At 56.9% G+C, this 25,850-nt stretch overlaps 5 protein-coding genes across 9 annotated transcripts in view; 4 read left to right on the forward strand and 1 right to left on the reverse strand.

The window, feature by feature from the left end:
- CACNA2D2 (calcium voltage-gated channel auxiliary subunit alpha2delta 2) overlaps positions 1 to 1,791 on the forward strand; it is a 136,365-nt gene extending 134,574 nt beyond the window's left edge. For all 4 annotated transcript variants that reach the window (XM_066245272.1, XM_066245273.1, XM_066245274.1 and 1 more), the window contains 6 exons: positions 118 to 170; positions 272 to 327; positions 498 to 624; positions 739 to 848; positions 949 to 1,031; positions 1,143 to 1,791. In XM_066245272.1, the coding sequence (XP_066101369.1) occupies positions 118 to 170; positions 272 to 327; positions 498 to 624; positions 739 to 848; positions 949 to 1,031; positions 1,143 to 1,289 (576 nt within the window). In that variant the 3' untranslated portion in view covers positions 1,290 to 1,791. The remainder of the gene's footprint in view (positions 1 to 117; positions 171 to 271; positions 328 to 497; positions 625 to 738; positions 849 to 948; positions 1,032 to 1,142) is intronic.
- Positions 1,792 to 6,668: 4,877 nt separating this feature from the next.
- On the forward strand, positions 6,669 to 11,683 carry TMEM115 (transmembrane protein 115). Its single transcript, XM_066245134.1, has 2 exons — positions 6,669 to 8,031; positions 10,915 to 11,683. The coding sequence occupies exons 1-2, from the start codon at positions 7,181 to 7,183 to the stop codon at positions 11,117 to 11,119; spliced, it is 1,056 nt and encodes a 351-aa protein (XP_066101231.1). The 5' UTR covers positions 6,669 to 7,180; the 3' UTR covers positions 11,120 to 11,683.
- Positions 11,684 to 12,276: 593 nt separating this feature from the next.
- On the reverse strand, positions 12,277 to 15,016 carry CYB561D2 (cytochrome b561 family member D2). The gene is made up of 4 exons (XM_066245201.1): positions 14,869 to 15,016; positions 14,288 to 14,439; positions 13,798 to 13,835; positions 12,277 to 13,077 (listed from the first exon to the last, which is right to left on the reverse strand). Exons 2-4 carry the CDS (start codon positions 14,412 to 14,414, stop codon positions 12,574 to 12,576), a joined length of 669 nt encoding a protein of 222 aa, XP_066101298.1. The 5' UTR covers positions 14,415 to 14,439; positions 14,869 to 15,016; the 3' UTR covers positions 12,277 to 12,573.
- Positions 15,017 to 15,047: 31 nt separating this feature from the next.
- Positions 15,048 to 18,370, forward strand: NPRL2 (NPR2 like, GATOR1 complex subunit). 2 transcript variants are annotated; one of them, XM_066245198.1, is made up of 11 exons: positions 15,048 to 15,269; positions 15,795 to 15,886; positions 15,976 to 16,144; positions 16,299 to 16,407; positions 16,788 to 16,924; positions 17,016 to 17,113; positions 17,226 to 17,262; positions 17,384 to 17,477; positions 17,551 to 17,668; positions 17,937 to 18,079; positions 18,167 to 18,370. In XM_066245198.1, the coding sequence occupies exons 1-11, from the start codon at positions 15,192 to 15,194 to the stop codon at positions 18,232 to 18,234; spliced, it is 1,143 nt and encodes a 380-aa protein (XP_066101295.1). In that variant the 5' UTR covers positions 15,048 to 15,191; the 3' UTR covers positions 18,235 to 18,370. The 2 variants fall into 2 exon arrangements, with proteins under 2 accessions (XP_066101295.1, XP_066101296.1); XM_066245199.1 differs by lacking the exon at positions 15,048 to 15,269 and having other exon boundaries at positions 15,795 to 15,891.
- Positions 18,371 to 19,119: 749 nt separating this feature from the next.
- On the forward strand, positions 19,120 to 25,615 carry ZMYND10 (zinc finger MYND-type containing 10). The gene is made up of 13 exons (XM_066244608.1): positions 19,120 to 19,175; positions 19,528 to 19,626; positions 19,909 to 20,017; positions 22,975 to 23,091; positions 23,215 to 23,268; positions 23,378 to 23,515; positions 23,589 to 23,677; positions 23,765 to 23,865; positions 24,168 to 24,340; positions 24,595 to 24,720; positions 24,803 to 24,924; positions 25,036 to 25,161; positions 25,248 to 25,615. The coding sequence occupies exons 2-13, from the start codon at positions 19,535 to 19,537 to the stop codon at positions 25,321 to 25,323; spliced, it is 1,323 nt and encodes a 440-aa protein (XP_066100705.1). The 5' UTR covers positions 19,120 to 19,175; positions 19,528 to 19,534; the 3' UTR covers positions 25,324 to 25,615.
- The last annotated feature ends 235 nt before the right edge of the window (positions 25,616 to 25,850 follow it).

Consider the following 25,850-nt stretch of genomic DNA (forward strand, 5'->3'; position numbering starts at 1 on the left):
CTATGGGGAGCTGGGAGGCCTGCCCAAAGATGACCCCCCACATCCAGTGAGAGAGCTGGGGGTGACACGGGTCCAGGGGCAGTGGTGGCAGCCCATGCTTCTCTCCCTGTACTGCAGCCCACCATTGCAGACTTCCTTAACCTGGCCTGGTGGACGTCAGCTGCGGCCTGGTGAGTCCTCACGGGGAGAGGGCTCAGGGAGGGCTCAAGACAAATGGGGCAAAGCACTGGCCTCTGCTGACCGCTCCCACTCCGTGGCCCATGCCCTGCAGGTCCTTGTTCCAGCAGCTTCTCTATGGCCTCATCTACCATAGCTGGCTCCAGGGAGGTAGGCAGAGCTTTGGAGTCCCCTCCTCAAACCGCATCTCCAATCTGTGCAGAGACCAACCCCAAAGGGAAGGCGGGCGGGGTTTATGGCTGAGCCCAGCTGAGCGCGGCTGAGGCCCCAAACGGTGCCAGCGTATAGGGCCGAGGCTGAGGCGCTCTGGGTCCTCGCAGACCCCGCGGAGGCCGAGGGGAACCCCGAGGCGCGCGAGAGCAGTTGCGTTATGAAACAGACCCAGTACTACTTCGGATCGGTGAATGCCTCCTACAACGCCATCATTGACTGTGGAAACTGCTCCAGGTGCGGGCAGCGGCCTGGAGGGGGGGCTGCGGGCGGGGGAGGGGAGTGTCGAGGCGGGTGGGGAGGGGGCGGGGCGGGGCAAACTTCCACAGCCCTCCTCTGGGCTGCCTCCAGGCTGTTCCACGCGCAGAGGCTAACCAACACCAACCTCCTCTTCGTGGTGGCCGAGAAGCCGCTGTGCAGCCAGTGTGAGGCTGCCCGGCTGCTGCAGAAGGAGACGCACTGTATCCTGCCCCCGTCGCCCCCTGCCGCCCGCTCCCCTCCCGCTCCGTGCCCCCTCTGTGCCGCGCGCGGCAGCCTCCTTGACTCCCCACCCATGCCCAGCGGACGGCCCGGAGCAGTGCGAGCTGGTGCAGAGACCGCGGTACCGGAGAGGCCCGCACATCTGCTTCGACTACAACGCCACGGTGAGTAGGGGTCGGTGGCCTGGACACCTGCTCTCCTCCCACAGGCTGGCGTGGCCCTGCGCCCTCCACTGCCCCAGCCCGCCCAGGCCGACCAGCTTGTCTCTTCCGCAGGAAGATACCTCAGACTGCGGCCGCGGAGCGTCCTTCCCGCCATCGCTGGGCGTCTTGGTCTCCCTGCAGCTGCTGCTCCTCCTGGGCCTGCCTCCTGGGCCGCAGGCTCAAGTCCACGCCCATGTCCACGCCTCCCGCCGCCTCTGAGCGCACCCCCTCCCTCCCCCACAGGCCTCCCGCCCCCCCCCCACTTGTCCCGCCCCACACTCCCCACCTTAGATCCTCGCCCCCTATCTCACTGAAGGACCTGAATGCCAGGCCCCCAAAGTCAGCCTTGGAGTTGGGAGGAGGGTCCCACAGGACGTTGCCGCAGGTCTTTGGCCACATCTGCTGCTGAACTGTTGGAAGTGTCTCCAGACCCTTCATTCCCATTGGACTTACCCACCTCCAGGGTTGGGGCAGTGAAGTCACAGTACTGGTGCCAAACCAGGCCTCACTGCCTGCCTTGCCTCAAGCTCCCTTTGTGCGGGAGAACTGGGCCCTGCCCCGCTGGTCTCCCCTAACCTGGCTCTTCTGCCCCACCTAGGACCAAATCTGAATTCCCTGGGAATATCGGAGAAAGTTGAGATGGGCAGTTTGAGCCCTGTGCATCCCAGCTTCAGTCCTGGCCGGAGGGCGGCCCTGAGACCCCCCCAGTGGGCCTGCTCCTCTCAGGTCTACCTCCCCTCCCCACCCCCGCCCCGCCCCCAAGCCCTGCAGGTGTCAGACAGGGACAGTAAAACTGCTCAAACTCAACCCCAGACACCTGGAGCCCTGGGGGTGGAAACTGGACTCGCATTAGACATTTAGACATATCCAGAGGACACACCAACACAGACACGCACACCGTGGGGTGGGGTGGGGTGGGGCTCCCAAAGCCTTACACAGGGTGAGGGGTTGGTGGGAGGGTTCACACATGCACACTCCATTACCTGCTCACCACCCACCTCTGAGCTGACCTGCATCCCAGCTGGTCCTCCATCTCTAAAGCTGAATGTCAAACAGTGCCAAATGCTGGGACAGGGGGTGAAGATCCCTCTGTCCCACCCTAGCCGCCAGAATCCCCTAAATGACCCTCATCCCCCCCAGGTGCTCATTGTAACCATTTATCACTAGTGTCAGGCCCCGAGTGGGACCACATGCCACTGCCTGCACCCCTTGGCAGAGGAACCCTCACCAGACATGGCCCTTTGCCTTAGCAGGGTGACTTGGTTACTCCTGGCTTAGGCCATCCCACCCTCAACGTGGCCCTTCCACACTCAGGCCTGTGCCCACTTCCCGCCTCCTTCCCATTCACACACACCCCCTGCCCCCCAGGAGGCCAAACTGCTCCTCCCTGCTGAACACATACTCGCACATGCATACACATATATACACACTCTGTGCACACAGAGCCTGGGCCTGGGCACACTTCTTCACACCATTCATTCTGGTCATTTCCTCTAAAGGATCCCAGCCTGGGGGCTGGTGGGGGACCGAGGGCAGGGGGAGGCGGCCATGGGGCTGAGATGGACTGGGGGGAGGGGGAAGCATTAATTAATGGCTCCGTTAATTAATGTCATGTTGCTTGTCGCTTTCTCAGTGTGTGTGTACGGTCCATGCCTGCTGCTGGGGCCAGGGTGGGCACCCATGCTGTACACCCAGCCTAGATGCCAGCCATGTCTTGAGGGGGCGTGTGTGTAACTGTAGTGTAGTCAGGTGCTCAATGGAGAATATAAAAATTAAAGAAAAAAATCAAACATATACAGAAAAATATATATTTTAAGTTTAAAAAACAGAAAAACAGACAAAACAATCCCCATCAGGTAGTTGTCCAACCCCCAGCTGGGTCTAATCCTTCTCATCACCCACCTGACCTAGCTGCCCCTCACGGGCATGGGGGATCTGGGGAGGACTGGGGGGCCATTTCCTCTTTTCTGCCCTTTTTTTTGGTTGTTGTTCTATTTTGTACAGACAAGTCGGAAAAACAACAGCGACAAAAAAGTCAAGAAACTTTGTAAAATATTGTGTGTGTGATTCCTTGTAAAATATTTTCAAATGGTTTATTACAGAAGATCAGTTATTAAATAATGTTCATATTTTCACTTCAAATGGTTCCCATCCACTGTGTCTGCCCTGGGATGAGGGTTGGGTAGCTTGCATGCAGGCCGCCTTGACCTCAAAGCCCCACGGAGCACTCGGCTAGGAGTGAAGGCCATAGCATCCAGGTTTTGGGTGGGTGTACAGCATGACAAAAGCCTCCTGCTTCCCGGACCTAACTAGCAGATACTTGAATCCTTTGTCTTGTATAATCCCAAAAGCATCCAGAAAAATTCCCAGAGGCTCAAGGAGATGAGATGTAGATTTAGGCAGGCGTCCAACAACCCGGTCAGACCACCCCAGCCTAGTGGCCGGTCCTCCATCAGAAGTGAAGAGTGAATACTTGGCCCGAGTCCAGAACCTAGTGCTTGAGGACCCAGTGTCTAGTCTACCTACAGGCATGACCACTGCTCTTCCCAGCCCAGGGGAGGCTCAAGACCCAGTACTCTCATGGCTACTGCTGCTCACACTGGGACAGGAAATACACTAACATTTTATTGCTTTTTTGAGACAGAGAGAAACATCAATTTGTTGTTTCACTTAACTCATGCAGTCATTGGTTGACTCGTATGTGCCCTGATGGGGGATTGAATCCTCAACCTTGGCATATTGGGTCCTCGCTCTAACCGACTGAGCTACCCGGCCATGGCTGAAATCCAATTCTCTTGTTCATTTTAATCCCAACTCTTCTTCTTTAATGTTTAATTTATTGACTTTAGAAAGAAGGGAAGGGAGAGAAGAGAGACGGGAACACTGATCTGTTCCTGTCTGTGCCCTGACTGGAGGTGGAACCAGCAACCTCTGCACTTCGGGGTGATGCTCTAACCAACCGAGCTATCCGACCAGGGCTGATCCCAACTCCTAATAGTCCATGTGACCTTTGAGTTCCTTTAAAGAGGAAAGACTTATAACCACCAGTACAGATAGGTTTCCCAGTGCTGATGACAGGACACACTGAGCACTCACCTAATGGCTTCTGGTTGAGTCCTCCCAACCTTAGATTGGGTGCTAGTTTATCCCCGTAGTGCAGATGAGCAAATTGAGACTTAGGAGAAATCCTTTCTCCCCAGATGAGAAGGACAAGAAATCAGCAAAGGTTTCTGAGAGCAGGTGGCCTGTGACTAGGGGGTGGGGGGCTTAGATGCTAAATAAATGAAAGAGAGTGTTTCAGGCCTTAGCGAACACACTTTTCCTTGCTCCTCTGTGGGAGCTGGCCACAGAGCAACGCCTAACTAGCAACCTCTGAGACAGCCCCCATGCCCTGCAACAGCCTGGAGGTCCTGGGGTAGGGTTGCCAGATAAAATAGAGAACATTGAATACAGTTTGAATTTCAGATAAATATTTTTAAGTATGTTTCCAATATTGTATGGGACATACTTGTACTAAAAAATGAGGACATGCTTATACTTAAAAATTATTCATTGTTTATTTGAAATTCAAATTTGATTTAGCACCTTGTATTTTCATTTGCTAAATCTGGCAACTTTACCCTGGGGTGGCATCCAGTGGGAACTCAGACTCTAGACAAAAGTAAAGGGTGTGAACGCCCTCTGTAATCCAGAGGCTTGTGCACATGTCAGTCATACGGAGATCAGTAGCTGAAGGAAATGCATTCTGCACTTTATAAATGCACTTTGTCATGTAATTATTTTAATTACATGCACATTTTAAATTTTACTTTTTTAAAATGTTTATTTGTTGAGTTCAGAGAGAGAGGAAGGGAAAGAGAGAAAGACAGGAACATTAATCTGTTCCTGTATGTGCCTTGACTGGGGATCGAACTGACAACCTCTGTGCTTCAGGACAATGCTCCAACCAACCAAGCTATCCCACCAGAGCTATATGTACATTTTAATTTTTTGTGTGTGTGACAGAGAGAGGGACAGATAGGGACAGACAGACAGGAAGGGAGAGAGATGAGAAGCATCAGTTCTTCGTTGCAGCACCTTAGTTGTTCATTGACTGTTTTCTCATATGTGCCTTGACCAGGAGGCTACAGCAGAGCAAGTAACCCCTAGCTCAAGCCAGCGACCTTGGGTTTCAAGCCAGCAACCTTGGACTTCAAGCCAGCCACCTTTGGCTCAAGCCAACAACCATGGGGTCATGTCTATGATCCCATGCTCAAGCTGGTGAACCTGCACTGAAGCTGGACGAGCCCACACTCAAGCCGGCGACCTCAGGGTTCAAACCTGGGTCCTCTGCATCCCAGTCCGATGCGCTATCCACTGAGCCACTGCCTGCTCAGGCTATATGCACATTTTTAAAAAGTAGCTCAAGAGCCTGACCAGGCGGTGGCGCAGTAGATAGAGCGTCAGACTGGGATGTGGAGGACCCAGGTTCAAGACCCCGAGGTCGCCAGCTTGAGCGCGGGCTCATCTGGTTTGAGCAAAAGCCCACCAGCTTGAACCCAAGGTCGCTGGCTCCAGCAAGGGGTTACTCGGTCTGCTGAAGGCCCGGGGTCAAGGCACATATGAGAAAGCAATCAATGAACAACTATGGTGTTGCAACGCGCAATGAAAAACTAATGATTGATGCTTCTCATCTCTCTCCCGTTCCTGTCTGTCCCTGTCTATCCCTCTCTCTGACTCACTCTGTCTCTGTAAAAAATAAATTAATTAAAAAAAAAAAAGCTCAAGATACAAAAATAAATTCAGATTGCACAGAACACAACCCTCCAGAAGCCACCGTTGCAATGAAGTGGGGACTCAAGACCAGTCTTGTCCAAGTTTGTGGGGAAGCCTCTCTTCCTCTGGGCCAGCATTCAGAAGTTTGTTGAGGGGCAGAAAACCCGAGTTTGAATCGTGGCTCTACCCTACTTGTAACAAGGACAGCCTGGGCAATACACTCATGGTGTACCCAGAGTGAACTGGCATTTTACACTCCAGTCCCCTTAGACCCTCATGGTAGGTCCTGTCATCTCCATTTTATGGTCCATGAACATGAGTTTCAATAAAGTCCAGGAACCTGGTCAATGTCACACAGCTGCCAAATGGCAGAGCAAAAATTCTAACCTGGGTCAGGCCCCAAACATCCCATACAACCTGAGTCAGGATTATACCAGACCATGGAAGTTCTAGTTCGCGCATAGTACACACACACACACACACACACACCAAGACCATCCAACATTCTTACACACCTGCCCACAAGGACACACCTACTCATCTATACATGCGAAGTCACACTTTTTAGGGGAATTAAGCAAATATGTGGCATGCAGTTGGGGCCCTGGGTAACCGCCGCGTTCCCAACGTTAGCCACGCTCCGGCCCCCAACACTCCCATCTCCTGAGATCCTGTGGAAACGGTCCTAAAAACTATAATCCAAGCACACCTCCTCTCACCATCTACTGGCCCGGCCCGGGCGCACAGCCTACTGGGACTTGTAGTTCTACCCAGATCCCCGATTTCCGCTTGTCTCCAGCTTCCGCCACGGACTCGGTGTCCCAGCATGCCGCAGAGCCAAAGTCCTACTCCGCGAGGGCATCCCGCCGCCTCCCGGGGCGCGCAGGCGCAGCGCCCCTGTTTGTCGGCGCCTGAGAAGGGAGGAGATAGATCGAATCCAAGATCCAGGCCGAGCCGGACCTGACCAGACTTGAGTCGGACCCAGAACTAGGCTCCAGTCCCGCGCGGACCGGACCGTAGGACCCCGGAGTGGATGGAGTAGTCCCAGCCCTGAGGTCAAAGCCAGCCCACTCGGCCTGGCTCGGGGCCCACAGGGCGGTCAGGCAGGCGGGCCGACGCCGCCCAGGGCCTGCCTTCAGGTTCCCGGAGAGGGGCCTAGGCCTTGGCCCCGCGACCAGGCCGGGCCCGGCCCTTCGGAACCGACATCGACCCTACCAGCAGTGGAACCTTCAGCGGGGCCATAGGCCAGTGACTAGGCCGGAGCCGGGCCTCCCGTCGGGGCCGGACTGGGACGAGGCCCCGGGGAGGCCCCTCGCCCACTAGACCCTTCCCTCCGGCCGGGGCCCGCCGGGAAGATGCAGCGCGCCCTACCGGGCGCCCGCCAGCACTTGGGGGCCGTCCTGGCCAGCGCCAGCGTGGTGGTGAAGGCCCTGTGCGCGGCGGTCCTGTTCCTCTACCTGCTGTCCTTCGCTGTGGACACGGGCTGCCTGGCGGTCACCCCGGGCTATCTGTTTCCGCCCAACTTTTGGATCTGGACCCTGGCCACCCATGGGCTCATGGAACAGCATGTGTGGGATGTGGCTATCAGCCTGGCCACCGTGGTGGTGGCTGGACGTTTACTGGAGCCCCTCTGGGGGGCCTTGGAGCTGCTCATCTTCTTCTCAGTGGTGAACGTGTCTGTAGGGCTGCTGGGGGCCTTCGCCTACCTCCTCACCTACATGGCTTCCTTCAACCTGATCTACCTTTTTACCATCCGCATACACGGCACCCTGGGCTTCCTGGGTGGTGTCCTGGTGGCACTTAAGCAAACCATGGGGGACTGTGTGGTCCTGCGAGTGCCCCAGGTGCGCATCAGCGTGGTGCCCATGCTGCTGTTGGGGCTGCTGCTGCTACTGCGGCTGGCCACGCTGCTCCAGAGCCCGGCGCTGGCCTCCTATGGCTTCGGGCTGCTCTCCAGCTGGGTGTATCTTCGCTTCTACCAGCGCCACAGCCGAGGCCGAGGGGACATGGCTGACCACTTTGCTTTTGCCACCTTCTTCCCTGAGATCCTGCAGCCTGTGGTGGGGCTGTTGGCGAACTTGGTGCACAGCCTCCTGGTGAAGGTAAAGATATGCCAGAAGACAGTGAAGCGCTATGATGTGGGGGCCCCGTCCTCCATCACCATCAGCCTCCCAGGCACAGACCCTCAAGATGCAGAGCGGAGAAGGTACTGTGGAATCTTCTGAACACTTGTCGATCTAGGAGAGTGTATATTAAGTCACATTCCGTCTTGCAGGGTGCTTGCCCTGTAAAGGTGGCCAAGGGTCAGGTATTGGGGCGGATTCAGAAAGAGATCAAATCCGATGGTGGCATTGAGGAGCTCAGCATTTAAGCATCTGGGTTCCAGTGGTTGCTTTCCAATATCGGGGAGTATTGCCTTTCTCACCATGCAGGCCCTTAACGAGTCTCGAGAAATTTCCAGTTTCCTTTGGTACCGTGTGAGGGGCTAATGGGCTCAGAATCTTGGAATCCTAGACACTGGTTCTATAGAAACCAGAAAACAACCTGCTGGTCCATGAGAGGGAGTGGCAGAGGAGACCTGGGATCCTTGAGACTGAATCACCCCAATTTCCCATTGCTGAACCGTGCCCTCTTCCTGGGCCTTCATTCCGTTACTGTGTTTCTCTGCCCCTGGTTGAGCGGGAACCCTGGGTTATTACTAGACTTACAGCACACACACACACACCCCTGCAGGCCAGCATGTTACCGAACCCAGGAGACAGGCCACATGACCCCAGGGAATGGAGACACCCTTTTCATTATCTGTAAACCAAGCCATCTGTACCATCAGGAGGCCCAGCTGAGTTCATTACTCAGTGCACCTTGACCAGGGCAGGACAGATCTTTTTAAATCCTGTGCTTTCGCTCCCAGGTCTGTGGCCTCACTTGAGTGGTCACAGCCCGTTTCCAACATTATTTTGAGGTGTTTTGGCTTTTTTTTATTATTATTATTATTTTTTTTTTGTATTTTTCTGAAGCTGGAAACGGGGAGAGACAGTCAGACAGACTCCTGCATGCACCCGACTGGGATCCACCTGGCACGCCTAGGCGATGCTCTGCCCACCAGGGGGCGATGCTCTGCCGCAACCAGAGCCACTGTAGAGCCACTGTAGCGCCTGGGGCAGAGGCCAAGGAGCCATCCCCAGCGCCCGGGCCATCTTTGCTCCAATGGAGCCTCCACTGCGGGAGGGGAAGAGAGAGACAGAGAGGAAAGAGGGGGTGGAGAAGCAAATGGGTGCTTCTCCTTTGTGCCCTAGCCGGGAATCGAACCCGGGTCCCCCGCACGCCAGGCCAACGCTCTACCACTGAGCCAACCGCCAGGGCCAGCTTTTTTTATTTTTTTTAAGCAGTTACTTGAGCAGTGAAATCTGGAGCGGGCGCCTCCTACCTTCTGCCTTTGTCAAAGGCTTCTGCTTTTACTCACCTGTGGAATGGGTTCTTGGCAGCTTTCTGAATTCAACTGGAGGTAGCCCTGGGCTTACTCTGCACCAGGACTGTGGAGCTGAACGCGGGATACATCCCTTGAAGGTGTCCCCAGCTTGAGAGAGCCACAGATCACAATGGTCCCAGGGGGCAGGTGCTGCCAGGCATTCCTGTAGGCCCTACAGTTTCTATCTCTACAGCTGATGGATCCTATGGACCGAGGTCTGTCTTAGCCTTATTCAGTGAAGGGGGTGGAGCCAGCAGGGCTGGACTGGGTAGAAACTGAGCTGTCCTCAGAGCTCTTCAGGTGAGGCCAGGCGACAGTGGCAGACCCTGCCAGTGAGAGGTCTTGGATTGCTAGGGTTGGCTGGACATTCAGAACGACTCTGTTCAGTCCCAGGGAAATGGACAGGTGGAGGTGGAGGCAGGTTGTGGGCAGGAGGTGCCAGGAGGTAGATTCTTGGCATAGCCTTGTGACTGTGAGCTTACTTGGGGATGGGGCTTACCCTTCCAACCACCTTGACATCTTGCTGCTTGCCACTCCCAGACTCAAAAGGCTATTAGAGTGACACAGAACTTCCTGCCTCTGACCCTTGTGAGGAAGTGACTAGCAAGTCACTACCTCTCTACCTTGGCAGGGCTTTGACAGAATTGACAAAGCCATCTCCAGGATGGGCCTGGGTGGCAGCAGAGGATTGTCACGGCCTTGAAGACAGAGTGGAAGGGTGCTGGAGCCTTTTGTACCCATGTCATTGTTGGCTCTCTTGTCATGTTCCCTGACATGGTGGAGATTTTGGTTCTTAGCCAGAACTTGGAAGGCTATACAGACTGTCCCCCATGCTCAGGGCACAGAGAGGCTGAGGCATCAGGTCCACAGTGGCCACTGTTGGAAATGTTACCTAGCAGCATTCTACCTCCTGGTGGGCCAACTGCACATAAATACCTTCCAGTGAACTTTCCCACTTCCCCCCAGAGTGGGGTCTCCGCGAGTCTGCCCAGTAGAACCAGTAGGCTCTGACCTGTGCCCTACCCATGTGGGCTGTTTTAACACAGGTCCTCGTGGCTTTGGGGATTCTTCTGGGAAGGTTATAATTGGTTAGGAGGGATAGGCTATCCAAGTTGGCCCAGCTTCCCAGGCTGAGAGCCAAGGCCGGTGCTGAGTCCCAGCCTTCCCCACAGACCCTTACCAGCTGAAAACACGCCTAGCGAGGAAGGGTGGGAAGTAATCACCCTCCCCAGTGATGCCAATACCCAGCCAAACTCGTGTGTCCAGGGACTTGCCCTTCCACCCATCTGCCTTGGGGCACCGGCTCTGCCCACCCTTAGCACCTCAGAACCATTTCTGGGCTGGCCGGACAGGCAGTCTGGCAGACACCCAGCCAGCCTTCCCAGCCTAGAGTGCCCCAGCTATGGAAGGAAGGCTCCACAGCCTTCAGATCCTCATTCTGATGGTAGAGTGGGCCCTGGTCCAGTTCCTGGGGGGCCCTGAGCCCCGCCTATGGAAGGGAAACACACAGGACTTTTCTGAGGAGTCGGAATGATAGGGGGTCAGCTCCATGAGGGAAGAATGTAGGGTATGAGTCATGTCCAAACTCAGAGTGACATGTCATCTTTCTTCTGGCCCCAGGCAACTGGCCCTGAAGGCCCTCAATGAGCGACTGAAAAGAGTAGAGGACCAGTCTGTCTGGCCAAGCATGGACGACGACGAAGAGGAGGCTGCAGCCAAGGTGGAGAGCCCCTCACCCTCAGACAAGGCCCCCACACTCCCAGGGAAGGGAGCTGCCCCAGAATCCAGCCTGATCACCTTCGAGGCAGCTTCCCCGAAACTGTAACTGCAGACCTCCTTGAGCGTAGCGCCTCCTCTCCCACACCTCCCTCGATACCCTCTCGGCTACGCCGAGGAGGAGGAAGATGGTCTGCAGGGGATCCCACTGCCTTCTGCTGTTTCTCGCCAACACTACCCAGGCCTCTGGCTACCTGGTTCCAACTCCAGACAACCACTATGTCAGGCACGGGGCCTCCGGAGCACCAGCTGTCTGAGGGAAGACCGCACCTCAGCAGGCCGCCCCGAGCAGTGGCTGCAGGGGTGCTGGTGCCACAGCTTCTGGGCCAACAGCCCTCATGCCTGACACTGGTTGCCAAGAGCCCTGAGCCAAGGCAAGGATTTGCCAAAAACCTTCTGGAGGGTCCAGCCAGTGCAGGAGCCAGCACAGGGCTGCACATCCCCACTCACCCCTGGGATGACTCTGTTCATGTCAAGATAACCGGTCCCTCTGCTGTGGCCACAGCTGTCCCTAGGCCAGAACAGCCACAGTGCCCAAGTATTTTCTACAGGACCACTTGAGCGGGCGGCTGAGCCCGGCCACACAGTATCAATAAAGCCGTTCTTTGAGGTATGACTCCTGGGCTTTGTCAGACCACCTTGCACAGCCCCTCATCCCGCTGAACTACCGTCAGGCAGGGACTTGATTCTAGGCTCGGGCTCAGTTCCCAGGGCCACTCCCACTGAGAAGAGGCCCCTCACCCCCCTCCCTCTCCCCAGCCACATGCCCGCTGTCCAGCAATCTTTCCAGAGCTGTCACCTCAGACCCTTACTCATGTCCTTTCTCCCTTCTATCTGGCAGGGAGGCCCTGCCCAGGGGGTCTGATGAGTGAGGCTTCTCTGTAAGCAATTACTCTTATCCATGGTTCACCTCCAGGACGGAGTGCTCAGTGCTCGACACGTGTGGAGACAGCCCGGCCCAGCTCCCATCCTGTCACTGTCCAGCTCTGCCCAGCACAGGGGGCAGCTGAGACCGAAAGGACACTCAGCTATGCCATTCACAGCTGGTGGCCAGGCTGCACAGCAGCCAGGCCCCAGGGCTGGGGGACTGAAGAGCTTCCGCCCCTCGCTGAGCGGCCACGGACGGGTGCCCTCGGGCCCCGCTGCCCCTTTTCATGCCGACGGCATTGGAACCATTTCCAACTTGAGGCCATTCTCCCATCCGGTCTTTTCAGTCATTTTCTTATTTTATTTTATTTTACTTTTCTTCCCCTGTAATTCCAGTACAAGTCTGAGTTGTGTGGCTGGGGAGGCAGTCTTGCAACCCTGACTTCATCCAGACACGTGATCCATGAGCTCCTGTGAGATGGGAGAGAAGGAAGGAGGCGGCACTCCACTGTGAGGAGCAAGCACAGTGTCACACAGTGCCTGAGGTGGCTTTGTGACCTAGTCAGCTGAGAGTCCAGGAGGTCCCTGCCGCAGCTCTTAGACTGAGGGCAAATCCAGGCTTCTTGTCTCAGAACCTCACGGCTGAATCCTTTTGCGGTACAGGTAGGCATTGCTCACCTGGTTCATGATGACCAAGCTGGTGATGACAGGACAGAGCACAGCCAGGTACCAAACCCCACCAGTGACTGTGGCAGTGAACCAGAGTGAGCACATGCCCAACAAGAGGCTGGCACTACCCAAAAGGTAGCCCACTAGCCCAGAAGTGGCATGGTACAACTTGAGCTTGGCCAGGGGCCATCGGGGCAGCAGTTTGGGGTAGAGCAGCCCCACCCCTCCTGAGCACTGCAGCCCCGCCCACAGCACAGCCAGCAGCCCTGCGCGTCCGTGCCACGTGGCCAGGTGGGCTTTGCCAACCTGCTCCTTGTGGAGGATGACGATGCCCAAGCCCAGCAGTGCACACAGCAGGGCCAGCAGCTGCAGCGCCCAGTGGCAGCGCACTCGGCCTTTCCGTGAGAGGGAGCGCAGCAGCGAGCTCTCGGGGGAGAACACCAGCAATGCCTCTGTCATCAGGAAGGAGAACTGGGGAGACAGGCATGGAACTGAGTGAGGGTGCTCCGCAGAAGCAATGAGGGATTTAGACAACATCTGCTGCCACTCCGTCTGTGCAGAGTCCCCTCCACTCTCCCCACTGCCCAAAGGATCCATTCAGTGGGCAGGAGTGGAGAACTCCACCTGAGACAGAACATCTGTCCCGAGGAACAGGCAAGAAGTACCCTCCACACTTCTTCCTAGGCACTGTTCTGAAATGACATCTCTGCTGTTAGCCAGCATACACAAGGTTTGAGATGTGGCACGTATAAATGATTCACAAGCTTTGTTTCCCCAACACAGGGCTGGATACAATTTCTTGGCAGAGCTGGTCAAGCAGGTGCAATATGTCAGGGAAAATTAGATGCATCGCTATAAGTTAAGGTAAAAAGAGACAGCAGTACACCCAAATGCATTTTCTAAGCATCCTGCCTGGAGGTGGATAATGCCTCGTTTTGTGCTTAGACAAACCCTATCCATTTGCCTTGGGTCTTGAGTACTCTGGTTCATGTCTGGGATATACATCTCTCTCTCTCTCCACACACACACGGGCAGGAGTTTGAAGCATGCAGCTCCAGCAATCCCACATCCCATCTCTTCAAACAGATAATAAAGTGACCATAGGACTCAGAAGCCACCAGGGCCACCAGGATCACCACCCATACCTATGCTCCCTCCCGCCCCTAAGAGCTGGCCAGGCCCACTACTTACAGCCAGAGACATAAGCACAGGGTGCCAGGAGAACAAACCTGGAATGAGAAGAGGTCTTGTGAGGCTGAGGAAGGAGAACCCTGCCACACCAGTACCTACCGGCCACTACCCAAGGAAGTGCTGCCAAATGTGAGCCCCTCTTGCTGCAACAAGCTGACCCCATACCTACCCTCTCGTCCTGCCCCCTACCCCGTGTCAAAGAGACGATGCTTGGCCACTCCTCTAGCCATCCTCCCTCCTGCTCACCGCGCTTTGCAAGAGGCAGCCACGTGAAGCACCCAGGCAAAGAGAGAAGCCAGGTGACTCCGGGACCTAGCCAAGCTAGCCGAGTCCCCAGCTCATCTACGCCAACCCCCTTATTCCTCCAGCACAGCACGTCCCTCATCCAGCCAGGCCTCTCCCAGGAGTCAGGCCCAGACTTTCTATCATCCCTGCTCCCCAGGACAAGTGGCACTTTCCATCCCAGAAGTTAACTATGCATTCTACTTACTGGAGCCCGGTCTGGCGAGCACAGACACAAAGATAGTGAACCCCAGGGCCACAAGGTGGGCAGCAGCCCCAGAGGCTGTGCGTAGAGCTCGGTAGATCTGCGACTCGGTCTCCACAGAAAGGGCCATGGTCAACCAGTCCGGTGGCTGTAGCCTGAAAGAATAGTAGAGTAAGCAAGGATGCCGGGCATCCACGGTCCACTCCCCACTCGAGCAAGTGTTGCAGGGCAGAATGCCACTCTCTTCCAAGAGGTGAAGGTAGGAAGGGGCAGTACCAAGACAGGCACTAACAACAGCTGAGGACCTGCTGTTGTACAAGCCTGTCAGCATGTACCTGCATCTGAACTGGCACTGATCACTGCCCCACTTTCCAGGTAGGATACGCAAAGCTGTGTAATAGACTACAAATCCCAGCGTGCACCACACCGTCGCCAGGCGGGAGCGCCCGCTGATAGGGCATGAAGCGCTACGGAAACTGTAGTTCCCAGCTGCCACCAAATTGCAGCCTGAATCCCTTCGCGCGCAGCTGCCTCATGTGCCGCTGGTACGCTGCCCCTCCAAGCTAGGGATTCGCCTGTCTCACCCGCAGCGCCGACCGGACGCAGTGGTTTCCTCGTTAGAAAGCGAGATACTCAGAGCCGTGCTTCCCGCGCGGCCGCTCCGTCGCGGAGCCGCTTCACTTCCGGGTGTGATGATTTACCCACCCGGGACTTCCTGGAACGAGCCCCCCCTCCGCGGCCACGCCTCTGAGCTGCGCTGCGCAGGCGTTGTTGAGCTGACGGCCTCAGGGGGTGTGTGAGTGCGCAGGCGTGCTTGACCCGGCGGCCGAGGCCTTGGATCTTTTCCTTAAACGTGATTCTAGAGCTCCGGGCGATTGTAGCTACAGTCCCGGGTTCCGCTAGCGCCATGGGCAGCGGCTGCCGCATCGAATGCATATTCTTCAGCGAGTTCCACCCTACGCTGGGACCCAAGATCACCTATCAGGTGCCATCGGGCTCGCGGGATTGGGAGGGTAATAGGGACGCTCTCGGGAGCTTAGCCCGCTGTCTGGAAGCGGTGGATCCCCTTTCCCGCGCTGCACATAGGCCCGCTACTCCTTCATTCATGGAGAATCGTGAACCGACAGGATACTGAGACTCAAGTCCCAGGCTTCCGGCGTGGCAGAGAAGACAGACATCATAGAGGCAGTGATTGTGGGAAATGGGGCTGTAGTGACTGAGAGGCGGAGTCAGGTCCCACGACAAGTGGGTGTGGATGGGCCATTAGTATTCCTGGATGTGTAGAAATTTAGGTGACTGGGGAGAGAGTGTGCCAGGTAGAGGAAACAGCATATGTAAAAGCCAGGAGGCAAGTGAGAACATACGTGTTTGAAAGCAAAGGAGAAGTAAGCCTGGGTGGATGGGAGAGGAGAAACGATGGAGAAGAGGGCTCAGGTCTTGCGGGGTTTACTGTTTACCCTGCCTAGTCCAACAGGTCCACTAATGAGCCTTTTGCCACTCCCCTCCCTAGGTTCCTGAGGACTTCATCTCCCGGGAACTGTTTGACATGGTCCAGGTATACATCATCACCAAGCCGGAGCTGCAGAACAAGCTCATCACTGTGTGAGGTCCCTAACTGGGGGGTATACAGGGGGAGTGGACAGACTGGGGAGTAGGAGGAGCCTGACTTTGTTCCCACCTGTTCTATCTAGCACTGCCATGGAGAAGAAACTGATCGGCTGCCCCGTGTGCATCGAGCACAAGAAGTACAGCCGCAATGCCCTGCTCTTCAACCTAGGTTTTGTGTGTGATGCCCAGGCCAAGACCTGTGCCCTTGAGCCCATCGTCAAAAAGCTGGCTGGCTACCTGACCACGCTGGAGGTCTGCAACCTGATGGGCTTGGGTGGATGGGCAGGCGGAGTTGGGGAAGGTATTCACGTGTCTCCAAAGTCTTCTAGACCTTGGAACCTGCCAGGGCGGGATGTCAGCCAGGGTTCCTGGGTTGTGCCCACCATGCTATCCATGCTCCATCCAGCTAGAGAGCAGCTTCGTGTCAACGGAGGAGAGCAAGCAGAAGTTGGTGCCCATCATGACCATCTTGTTGGAGGAGCTAAATGCCTCAGGCCGGTGTACGCTGCCCATCGGTATGGCCTAGCCTCTGCAAGGACAGCAGAGGGGTAGGAGTGGGATGGGAATGTGACAAGGGAGGGGGAGCCCAACCAAGAACAAGACTCATGAACAAATTCGTGGCCAGGAAATGGCCATGAGCTGAGTTGATGATGTCTAGGGTCCAGAGCATGATAGGACTAGGGATGGGGCTGGGGAGGCCAGCAGAGCTCTCCAGCTCTGCTCCATGGGCAGGTTCCTTCCTCTCTCTGGACCTTAGTCTCTGGCTTTATAAGAGGGGAAAATTGGCCCTACCCAGAGCCATCTGCTTGCCTCAAGGGTTACTGGGAGAACTGTATGGTAATTGAGTGTCTCTTGGAAGAGATGGCACTGAGAATATGGGTGGGGCCCCCTGCAGATGAGTCCAACACCATCCACTTGAAGGTGATTGAGCAGCGGCCTGACCCTCCTGTGGCCCAGGAATACGATGTGCCTGTCTTTACCAAGGACAAGGAGGATTTCTTCAACTCCCAGTGGGACCTCACCACACAACAGGTGTGTTAACCCTCCCTGGGTATCATCACCTAGGGCTGGCCACATCCCTGACCACGTCCCACCTCTGCTGACCCTGCCCCGCTCTGCCCAGATCCTGCCCTACATTGATGGTTTCCGTCACGTCCAGAAGATCTCAGCCGAGGCAGACGTGGAACTCAACCTGGTGCGCATTGCCATTCAGAACCTGCTGTGAGTGGGGCACCGGGCATGCCCAGGATAGGGTTGCCAGCCAGGAAAGAGCCCAGAGTGTGGGGGCTGGGAAGCCATGGCCCTCAGACACTGAGCACACTCTCTCTCCTAGGTACTATGGCGTTGTGACCCTGGTGTCCATCCTCCAGGTAGGTGAGTCTGGGGTCTGGTTATATGAAGAGCGGGTCATGTGGCTGGGCCAGACTGGGCTGGGTCAGATTTCCAAGCCCCTCACTCAAGCTCTTGTGCCTCCTGCTACCTACTCTCCAGTACTCCAATGTATACTGCCCGACACCCAAGGTCCAGGACCTGGTTGATGACAAGTCCCTGCAGGAGGAGTGTCTATCCTATGTGACCAAACAAGGTAATGTGGGCTCTGGGGAAGCCATTTTGGGGAGGTCAGAGCCACCCGGAGAGCTGAGCCCTGCCACCCACAGGGCACAAGAGGGCCAATCTCCGGGATGTGTTCCAGCTGTACTGCAGCCTGAGCCCTGGCACTACTGTGAGAGACCTCATTGGCCGCCACCCCCAGCAGCTACAGCACGTTGATGAACGGTCAGAGGGGGTTCCCTGGGGGTGTAAGAGGTTTGCCTGAGGGCAGATACACCCTCTCTGTCTCATTGGAGCCCTGGGTTAGAGAGGAAGCAGGAGATTTCCAGTGAGCAGAATCATGAGGCACTGCTGGTATAGGCAGGCTTCCTGGAGGTGGTGGCTTTGGAAGCCAGTCTGGTCACTGAGACAAAATTGGAGGGGAAACTGCAGGAAAAGGTGAAAGAAGGCCTGGCCAGGTCATCACCCCTCTCTCCCTCGACCCATACCCCAGGAAGCTGATCCAATTTGGACTTATGAAGACCCTCATCCGGAGACTGCAGAAGTACCCTGTGCGGGTGTCTCGGGAGGAGCGGAGCCACCCTGCCCGGCTTTACACAGGCTGCCATAGCTATGATGAGATCTGCTGCAAGACGGGTAGAGGCAGGCAGGACAACTGGGGTGGGGTCTTAGCAGGGTGCCAGGGCACAGGGCAAGGGTGCTGACCTCACCTCCACCACCCAGGTATGAGCTACCATGAGCTGGATGAACGGCTGGAAAATGACCCCAACATCATCATCTGTTGGAAGTGAGGCTGGTGGAGGCTGGACACAGCAGCAGCTACTCTCTCCTACCCTGCCTGGTGCATGAGGGCTAGACCAGCAGGCTAGTCCGTACTGTCTCATTGTTGACCTCACTTCTGTAAATAAAGTCATCCAGTTCAGTCTACTTTTATTGAATACCATCTCGAAGACAGCCACCGGAGAACCAGCAAAGTGAAATAGCTATCCACGGTCCTGGAGCGCCATCTGGTGGGCAGGGCTGACAATGGACAACTAAATGTGCCCGCTATTGAAAAACAAAGAAATAGTCCTGACTGCATAGCTTGATGGGAGCATCCTCCGAAGTGCAGAGCTTGCTCGTTCCATCCCGGGTCAGGGTGCATACCGGACCAGATCTGTGTTCCTCTCTCTCTCTCCCACTCTCTAATATCAATAAATCTTGGGGGGAAAAAAAACACCGAAAGAAACCGTCAGGAAGCTGTGATGAAGAATGAGTAGGGATGGAAACGGGCCACTCTGGATTAGTTGGACAAGGAAAAGTCCTCGCTGGGGTGATTTAAACTGAGTCCCGAAGGAGGAGGAGTAGATCAGGCTTAGGGAACAGGCGCAGAGGCCCTGAAGCAAAAACCACTTAGGGATGTATGGGGAACACAAGGGAGGCTCGTGGGGCTAGTGTTGGAGGCATGGGGAAGAAACAAGAAGCCAAGTCCCGGGAGAGAGGGAGTAAGACCGACAATGCGAGCTGCTGCAGAGTTGCTTTGGACACAGTATTCTGAGGGCCAGAGGTAACCGTAGTTCAATGTATACACCTTTAAGAGACTCCTGACTGCTCATGGGGGGGGGGGGGGTCAGGAGTGGAAATGGGTCCAGTGAAAAGGCTCAGCAGTGACCTCATGCGAGGTGATGGCGGTCTGGACTAGGGTGGAGAGAAGTTGTGGGCCCTGCGCAGTATTTCGGGGCCCAGCCAACAGGTGGAGCTGGGCGCGAAACTCGGTGTGGTCTAGCGTGGAGCAACTGCGTGAGACCAGGTGTGGGGTGGGCCGACTTGACATCCGTCCGAGGAGGGAGCCTAGGCCACAGGAGTCTGGCACTCGGGACACCCGTGATTAACAGCCGGTTATGAAGGAGAAAGCTCCAGGAGTCCGAATAGGCGGGCGGGCGGGGCAGTGAGGACCCTGCGCCGCAATGCGCAGACTCGGGCTAGCGGTATCCATGGCAGCGAGACCCACGCGCCCCAACTGCTCAGCAACTGTCTAGTCCCCGACTTCCTGCACCTCAGCGCGGGCAGTGGAGTCCGCTGAATCCCGCCTTCTCTGTCCCCAGCCCCGACATGAGCGAACTGGAGCTGCTGCTGCCCGGGGAGGCTGACGTGCTTGTGCGGGGACTCCGCAACTTCCCGCTGCTCGAGACGGGCTCCAGAGGGTAAGGCACCTGATCAAGGGTCAGGTGAAGCTATGGGGTCAGAGCCCTTTGAAGAGGGGGAGGAGTTCCGGCATTGGGGGAGGGGTTGCCCAGTGTGGAGGGTGAAGCTTTCCAAGATTGGGGTATACGATCTTGAGCCCACTCTGGGCCCTCAGGATCAGGTTAGGTTCCAATGGGACAGCTTACACTTGACTCCTCCTGCACACATGTGCACCCCAGTGCGCTCGCTCGCGCGCGCGCGCGCACACACACACACACACACACACATACCCTCTGGGGCAGGTGGAACCAGCAACATGAGAACCTGGAGAAGCTGAACATGCAGGCCATCCTTGATGCCACAGCCAGCGAGGGGGAGCCCATCCAGGAGCTGCTGGTCACCCATGGGAAGGTACTCTGGGGTCCACACTCACCCCCACCCCACCACTGTATGCCTCAGGAGCGCCTTGGGCATCTGTTCTTCCCTCCAGCGGGTATACCTGTTCTCCGCACGGGAAGAGGAGGTTACACGTTTGATTTTGCCACCCCTATTGGACACGACTCTGGCATGCCACACCAGGTGCAGGGCATGGGTTGATTAGGGAAATAATCATGGATCCTATAACAGCCTAGACCAGTGGTAGTCAACCTGGTCCCCACCGCCCACTAGTGGGTGTTCCAGCTTTCATGGTGGGCAGTAGAGGAGCAACCAAAGTATAAGAAGAAAGATTTAACTATAGTAAGTTGTTTTATAAAGATTTATTCTGAGGACCCTGGCCGGTTGGCTCAGCGGTAGAGCGTCCGCCTGGCATGCGGGGGACCTGGGTTCAATTCCTGGCCAGGGCACATAGGAGAAGCGCCCATTTGCTTCTCCACCCCCACCCCCTCCTTCCTCTCTGTCTCTCTCTTCCCCTCCCGCAGCCAAGGCTCCATTGGAGCAAAGATGGCCCGGGCGCTGGGGATGGCTCCTTGGCCTCTGCCCCATGCGCTAGAGTGGCTCTGGTCGCGGCAGAGCGACGCCCGGGAGGGGCAGAACATCGCCCCCTGGTGGGCAGAGCATCGCCCCTGGTGGGCGTGCCGGGTGGATCCCGGTCAGGCGCATGCGGGAGTCTGTCTGACTGTCTCTCCCCTTTCCAGCTTCAGAAGAAAAAAAAATTTATTCTGAGGCACTGGCCGGTTTGCTCAGTGGTAGAGAGTCAGCCTGGCGTGCAGGAGCCCTGGATTCGATTCCCGGCCAGGGCACATAGGAGAAGCGCCCATCTGCTTCTCCACCCCTGCCCCTCTCCTTCCTCTCTGTCTCTCTCTTCCCCTCCCGCAGCCGAGGCTCCATTGGAGCAAAAGATGGCCGGGACCCTGGGGATGGCTCCTTGGCCTCTGCCCCAGGCGCTAGAGTGGCTCTGGTCGCGACAGAGCAACGCCCCACCCAGATGGGCAGAGCATCGCCCCCTGGTGGGCGTGCCGGGTGGATCCCGGTCGGGTGCATGCAGGAGTCTGTCTGACTGCCTCCCCATTTCCAGCTTCAGAAAAATACAAAATAAATAAATAAATAAATAAATAAATAAATATAAGATTTATTCTGCCGCCTGACCAGGCAGTGGCGCAGTGGATACAGCGTCAGACTGGGATGTGGAAGACCCAGGTTCGACACCCCCGAGGTCGCCAGCTTGAGCGTGGGCTCATCTGGTTTGAGCAAAAATTCAACAGCTTGGGCCCTGGCTGGTTGGCTCAGTGGTAGAGTGTCGGCCTGGTGTGCAGGAGTCCTGGGTTCAATTCCCGGCCAGGACACACAGGAGAAGTGCCCATCTGCTTCTCCACCCCTCCCCCTCTCCTACCTCTGTCTCTCTCTCTTAGCCTCCCGCAGCCGAGGCTCCATTGGAGCAAGTTGGCCCAGGCGCTGAGGATGGCTCTGTGGCCTCTGCCTCAGGCGCTAGAGTGGCTCTGATTGCGGCAGAGCGACACCCCAGAGGGGCAAAGCATCACCCCCTGGTGGGCGTGCTGGGTGGATCCCGGTCAGGCGCATGCGGGAGTCTGTCTGACTGCCTCCCCATTTCCAGCTTCGGAAAAATGCAAAAAAAAAAAATTCAACAGCTTGGACCCAAGGTCGCTGGCTCAAGCAAGGGGTCACTCGGTCTGCTGAAAGCCTGCAATCAAGGCACATATGAGAAAGCAATCACTGAACAATTACTAAGGTGTCACAATGCACAACAAAAAACTAATGATTGATGCTTCTCATCTCTCCGTTCCTGTCTGTCTGTCCCTGTCTATCCCTCACTCTGACTCCTGTCTCTGTAAAAAAAATTGAATTAAATTAAAATTTTTAAAAAAGATTTATTCTGCCAAACTTAGCGAAAATCCAACATAAAGTACTTGGTAAGTAATTATTATTATCTACTTTAATTTGCTGTAACTCTGCTTTATAAATTTTATAAAGTAAAGTTACTTCCCTACTTTATAAATCACCATTACTGTGGAACTGGTGGGCAGTTAGAAATGTTACTACTAACAGAGATACAGAAGTGGGTGGTGGGTATAAAAAGGTTGACTCCCCCTGGCCTAGACTGCAGAGGAAGGGCCCACGTTCTAAAGTCTGCTCCTGACCTGCGGTGGCGCAGTGGCTAAAGATCAACCTGGAACACTGAGGTCGCCAGTTCAAAACCCCGGGCTTGCCCAGTCAAGGCACATGCAAGAAGCAACTACTATGAGTTGGTGCTTCCTGTTCCTCCCCCTTTCTCTCTCTCTCTCTCTCTCTCTCTCAAAATAAATCAACAATTAAAAAAATGAATAGACTGTTGGGTGGAGGGGGTCCCCACTGCAGTGGGGGTGGGACTCTGGCATGGAAGGAGGGAAAGAGGGCATTAGAAACTAGGATTGGTTTGGTTGGAACATGAGCCAGGAGGTGGCACCAGCAGCTGACCTGAGATACCACTTGAAAAGGGTTTCTCTGCAGGAAAAGGTAGAGCCCCTGCTAGGTTGTGGAGCAGGAGTAGGGCCCTTTGAAGGGTCCTGGGGAGAGTGAGGCCAAGGCACACACGAGCGTGGATGTAGGATGACAGGAACAAGAGGGAAGGCATGAGCAGGAGGGCTGGCCCAAGAGCCACCTGAATGGTACAGGAGGCGAGGGCACGTGCACAGGGGAGGCAAGGCAGGGACCAGTCCCAGGAAGCCTGGGGGACGGCCCCACAGTGATATCAGGGCAGCTGAAAATGGTCAGGGTGCAGGAGAAGGGCCAGGAAGGTACTCACGGGGCACAGGAGAGTCTAGGGGCCCAGGGGAGTTTGAGGAAACCTGGGCTAGGCTGAGCCCAGGATGAGAGGGCTGCAGGCCCGCTGCAGGCCCACCGCATGCCTGTCCCTTCCCCTCCCCACGAAGATCCCGACGCTGGTGGGGGAGCTGATCGCCGTGGAGATGTGGAAGCAGAAGGTGTTCCCTGTGCTGTGCAGGCTGGAGGACTTCAAGCCCCAGAACACATTTCCCATCTACATGGTGGTGAGCTAGCCCCTGGCTCACACTCTGCCCACCCGTCGGAGGGCCCTGCATGAGAGAAGGGAGCCGGGAGCCCCTAACCCTCCAGCAGCAGCCCCCGACTCTGTCCTCCTCTTTATCTGCCAGATACACCATGAGGCTTCCATCATCAATCTCCTGGAGACTGTGTTCTTCCATAAGGTGAGGCTCCAGTCCTGCCACTGGCTACTGCCCCGTGCCACGGCCTGGGGGCAAGGGGGTGTGTCTGAGGAACGGGCTCAGAGAGCGTCTCCCCTCTGTCTGCGCCCAGGAGGTGTGTGAGTCGGCAGAGGACACTGTCCTGGACCTGGTGGACTACTGCCACCGCAAACTGACTCTGCTGGTGGCCCGGGGTGGCCATGGTGGCGCCCCTGACGGAAAGGAGTCCCAGTACAGCAGCCCCATGCAGGTGGGCCGAGGGTCCTGGTGGGGAAAGGGGTAGGCCCGGCCCCCACCCCGGCCTGAGAGCCCGTGTCCCCCAGGAGCTGCAGAAGCAGGCGGAGCTGATGGAATTTGAGATCGCACTGAAGGCACTCTCAGTGCTCCGCTACATCACCGACAGCGTGGACAGGTGGGCCGCCCTGCCCGCCGGGACCTGCGGTGGAAGGGGGAGCCTGGGCCTGTCCTCTCTGCTCACCTCTCTCCACCCCCCCCCCAGCCTTTCCCTGAGCACCCTGAGCCGCATGCTCAGCACCCACAACCTGCCCTGCCTTCTGGTGGAGCTGCTGGAGCACAGCCCCTGGCACCGGGGGGACAGCGGTAAGGACGTCCTCTGGGACCGACAGGGGTGGGCACCTTGCACACAGGCAGACACACTCTGCCCCCTAGCCCACAGAGCATACAAGGATGACTTACCCGGTGTGGGCCTAGACCCGGCTTCTGCACCAGGCAGGGCCTTTGTGTCTCCTACCAATGACTCACCGTGCTCTGGAGTGAGCAGCACCATAGCCTGGGCAAGCTCTGTTCCCAGGGCAATCAATGGTCAGTTGCCCTGCCCATGCAGCTGGCTCACTCAGAAAGCATGCAACGCCTGTACCCAGTCTGCTGGTTCCTCTCCCCAGGCAAGCTGCAGCACTTTGAGGGGGGCCGTTGGCAGACAGTGGCACCCGCAGAGCAGCAAAAGCTGAGCAAGTTAGACGGGCAAGTGTGGATTGCCCTGTACAACCTGCTGCTGAGCCCTGAGGCCCGGGCCCGCTACTGCCTCACAAGCTTTGCCAAAGGCCAGCTGCTCAAGGTGGGAAAGCTTTCCCACACCACGCCCACAGCCCACAGCCCTGGCACTGTGCCTGCCCCATCCCTGTGTTTGTCTTGACCCGCCCACTTCAGCCCCCTCCTGTTTCCAGACCTTGGGCCTCAGGTGACAGAGCAGTTAGGGGGACATGGGCCCCAAAGCCACCCCCCGCCCAGCCCAGCCCAGGCCCTCTCTGTTCCGTGGCCCTCTCGTCAGCACCATTTCACATCGGCCTCCCCCTCCGGACACCATTGCAGCTTCAGGCCTTCCTAACAGACACACTGCTCGACCAGCTGCCCAACCTGGCAGACCTAAAGGGCTTCCTGGCCCACCTGGCCCTGGCTGAACCCCAGCCCCCTAAGAAGGACCTGGTGTTTGAACAGGTAGGCACTAGAAAGTCATTTGCTCAGGAGCACTGCCCACTTTGCCGCCTCCTCCCTGCCTCTCTCCACTTCTCTTCCCCAGATCCCAGAAATCTGGGGGCGGCTGGAACGAGAGGGCAAAGGCAAGTGGCTGGCTATAGCCAAGCACCAGCTACTCCATGTGTTCAGCCCCTCGGAGCAGGACCTACGGCTGCAGGCACAGAGGTGAGGCCTACCAAGATGGCAGACAGCATGCAGAAGGCATGGACGGGGGCGGGGCTGCTCCTGGGCCCCCACCCACCAGGCCCAGCCAGGTGGCCCTGCTCCTCTTCCCAGGTGGGCTGAGACCTACAGGCTGGATGTGCTGGAGGCAGTGGCTCCAGACCGACCCCGCTGTGCCTACTGCGGCGCAGAGGCCTTCAAACGCTGCTCACGATGCCAAAACGAGTGGTACTGCTGCAGGTGAGGGGATCCCAAGACTTGGGCCCCTGAGCCCCACTCCCGCACCCCCAGGAGCACTGCATCCTCACTGGCTCACTTGCCTGCAGGGAGTGCCAAGTCAAGCACTGGAAGAAGCATGGAAAGACTTGTGTCCTGGCAGCCCAGGGGGATAGAGCTAAGTGATGGCTGCAGCGGCAGAGGGCCGACCACCAATGCCGTACCACCCAGGCAGAGTGTGCCCCTGAACCTCAGAATTTCAGCCTGTTCTCTGCAAGAGCCCTAGCCTCCCAGGTGGCGAGGAGAGCAGATGGGGTGGAACTGCTGTCCCCTCTTCCCCAGCAGCGGCTCCCCGCTTCCTGCCCCACCCAGCGGGGAGGCCTAGGGTGCTGCCTCAGCTGGGCCAGGAGGCTTTCCTTGGAGGGGGGCTGGGGGGCAAGGGCCGGATGTGGGGACCTTCTTCCTCTTGCACTGTAAAGCTGGCCTCCAGAAACTCGCCTGTCTCCGCGTGGCCCTTTGCACTCGTCGTCGCAAGGGGGTGGGGAGTTGCTCTCGGGATGAAGGGAGGGAAGGAAAGGGAGGGCGGGGACTCCGAGAGCGGTCCCCCGCAGCTGCCCCCTCTGCCACACTCCGCCTGCGGGTCGGCACAGCCCGAGCGCCTAGGTTTCCATTGCGCGGCTCGCCGCAGCAGTCCCCCGCAGCTCTGCCTGGAT

This window comes from Saccopteryx bilineata, chromosome 10 (assembly GCF_036850765.1).
Source record: "Saccopteryx bilineata isolate mSacBil1 chromosome 10, mSacBil1_pri_phased_curated, whole genome shotgun sequence".
Taxonomy (NCBI): Eukaryota; Metazoa; Chordata; class Mammalia; order Chiroptera; family Emballonuridae; genus Saccopteryx; species Saccopteryx bilineata.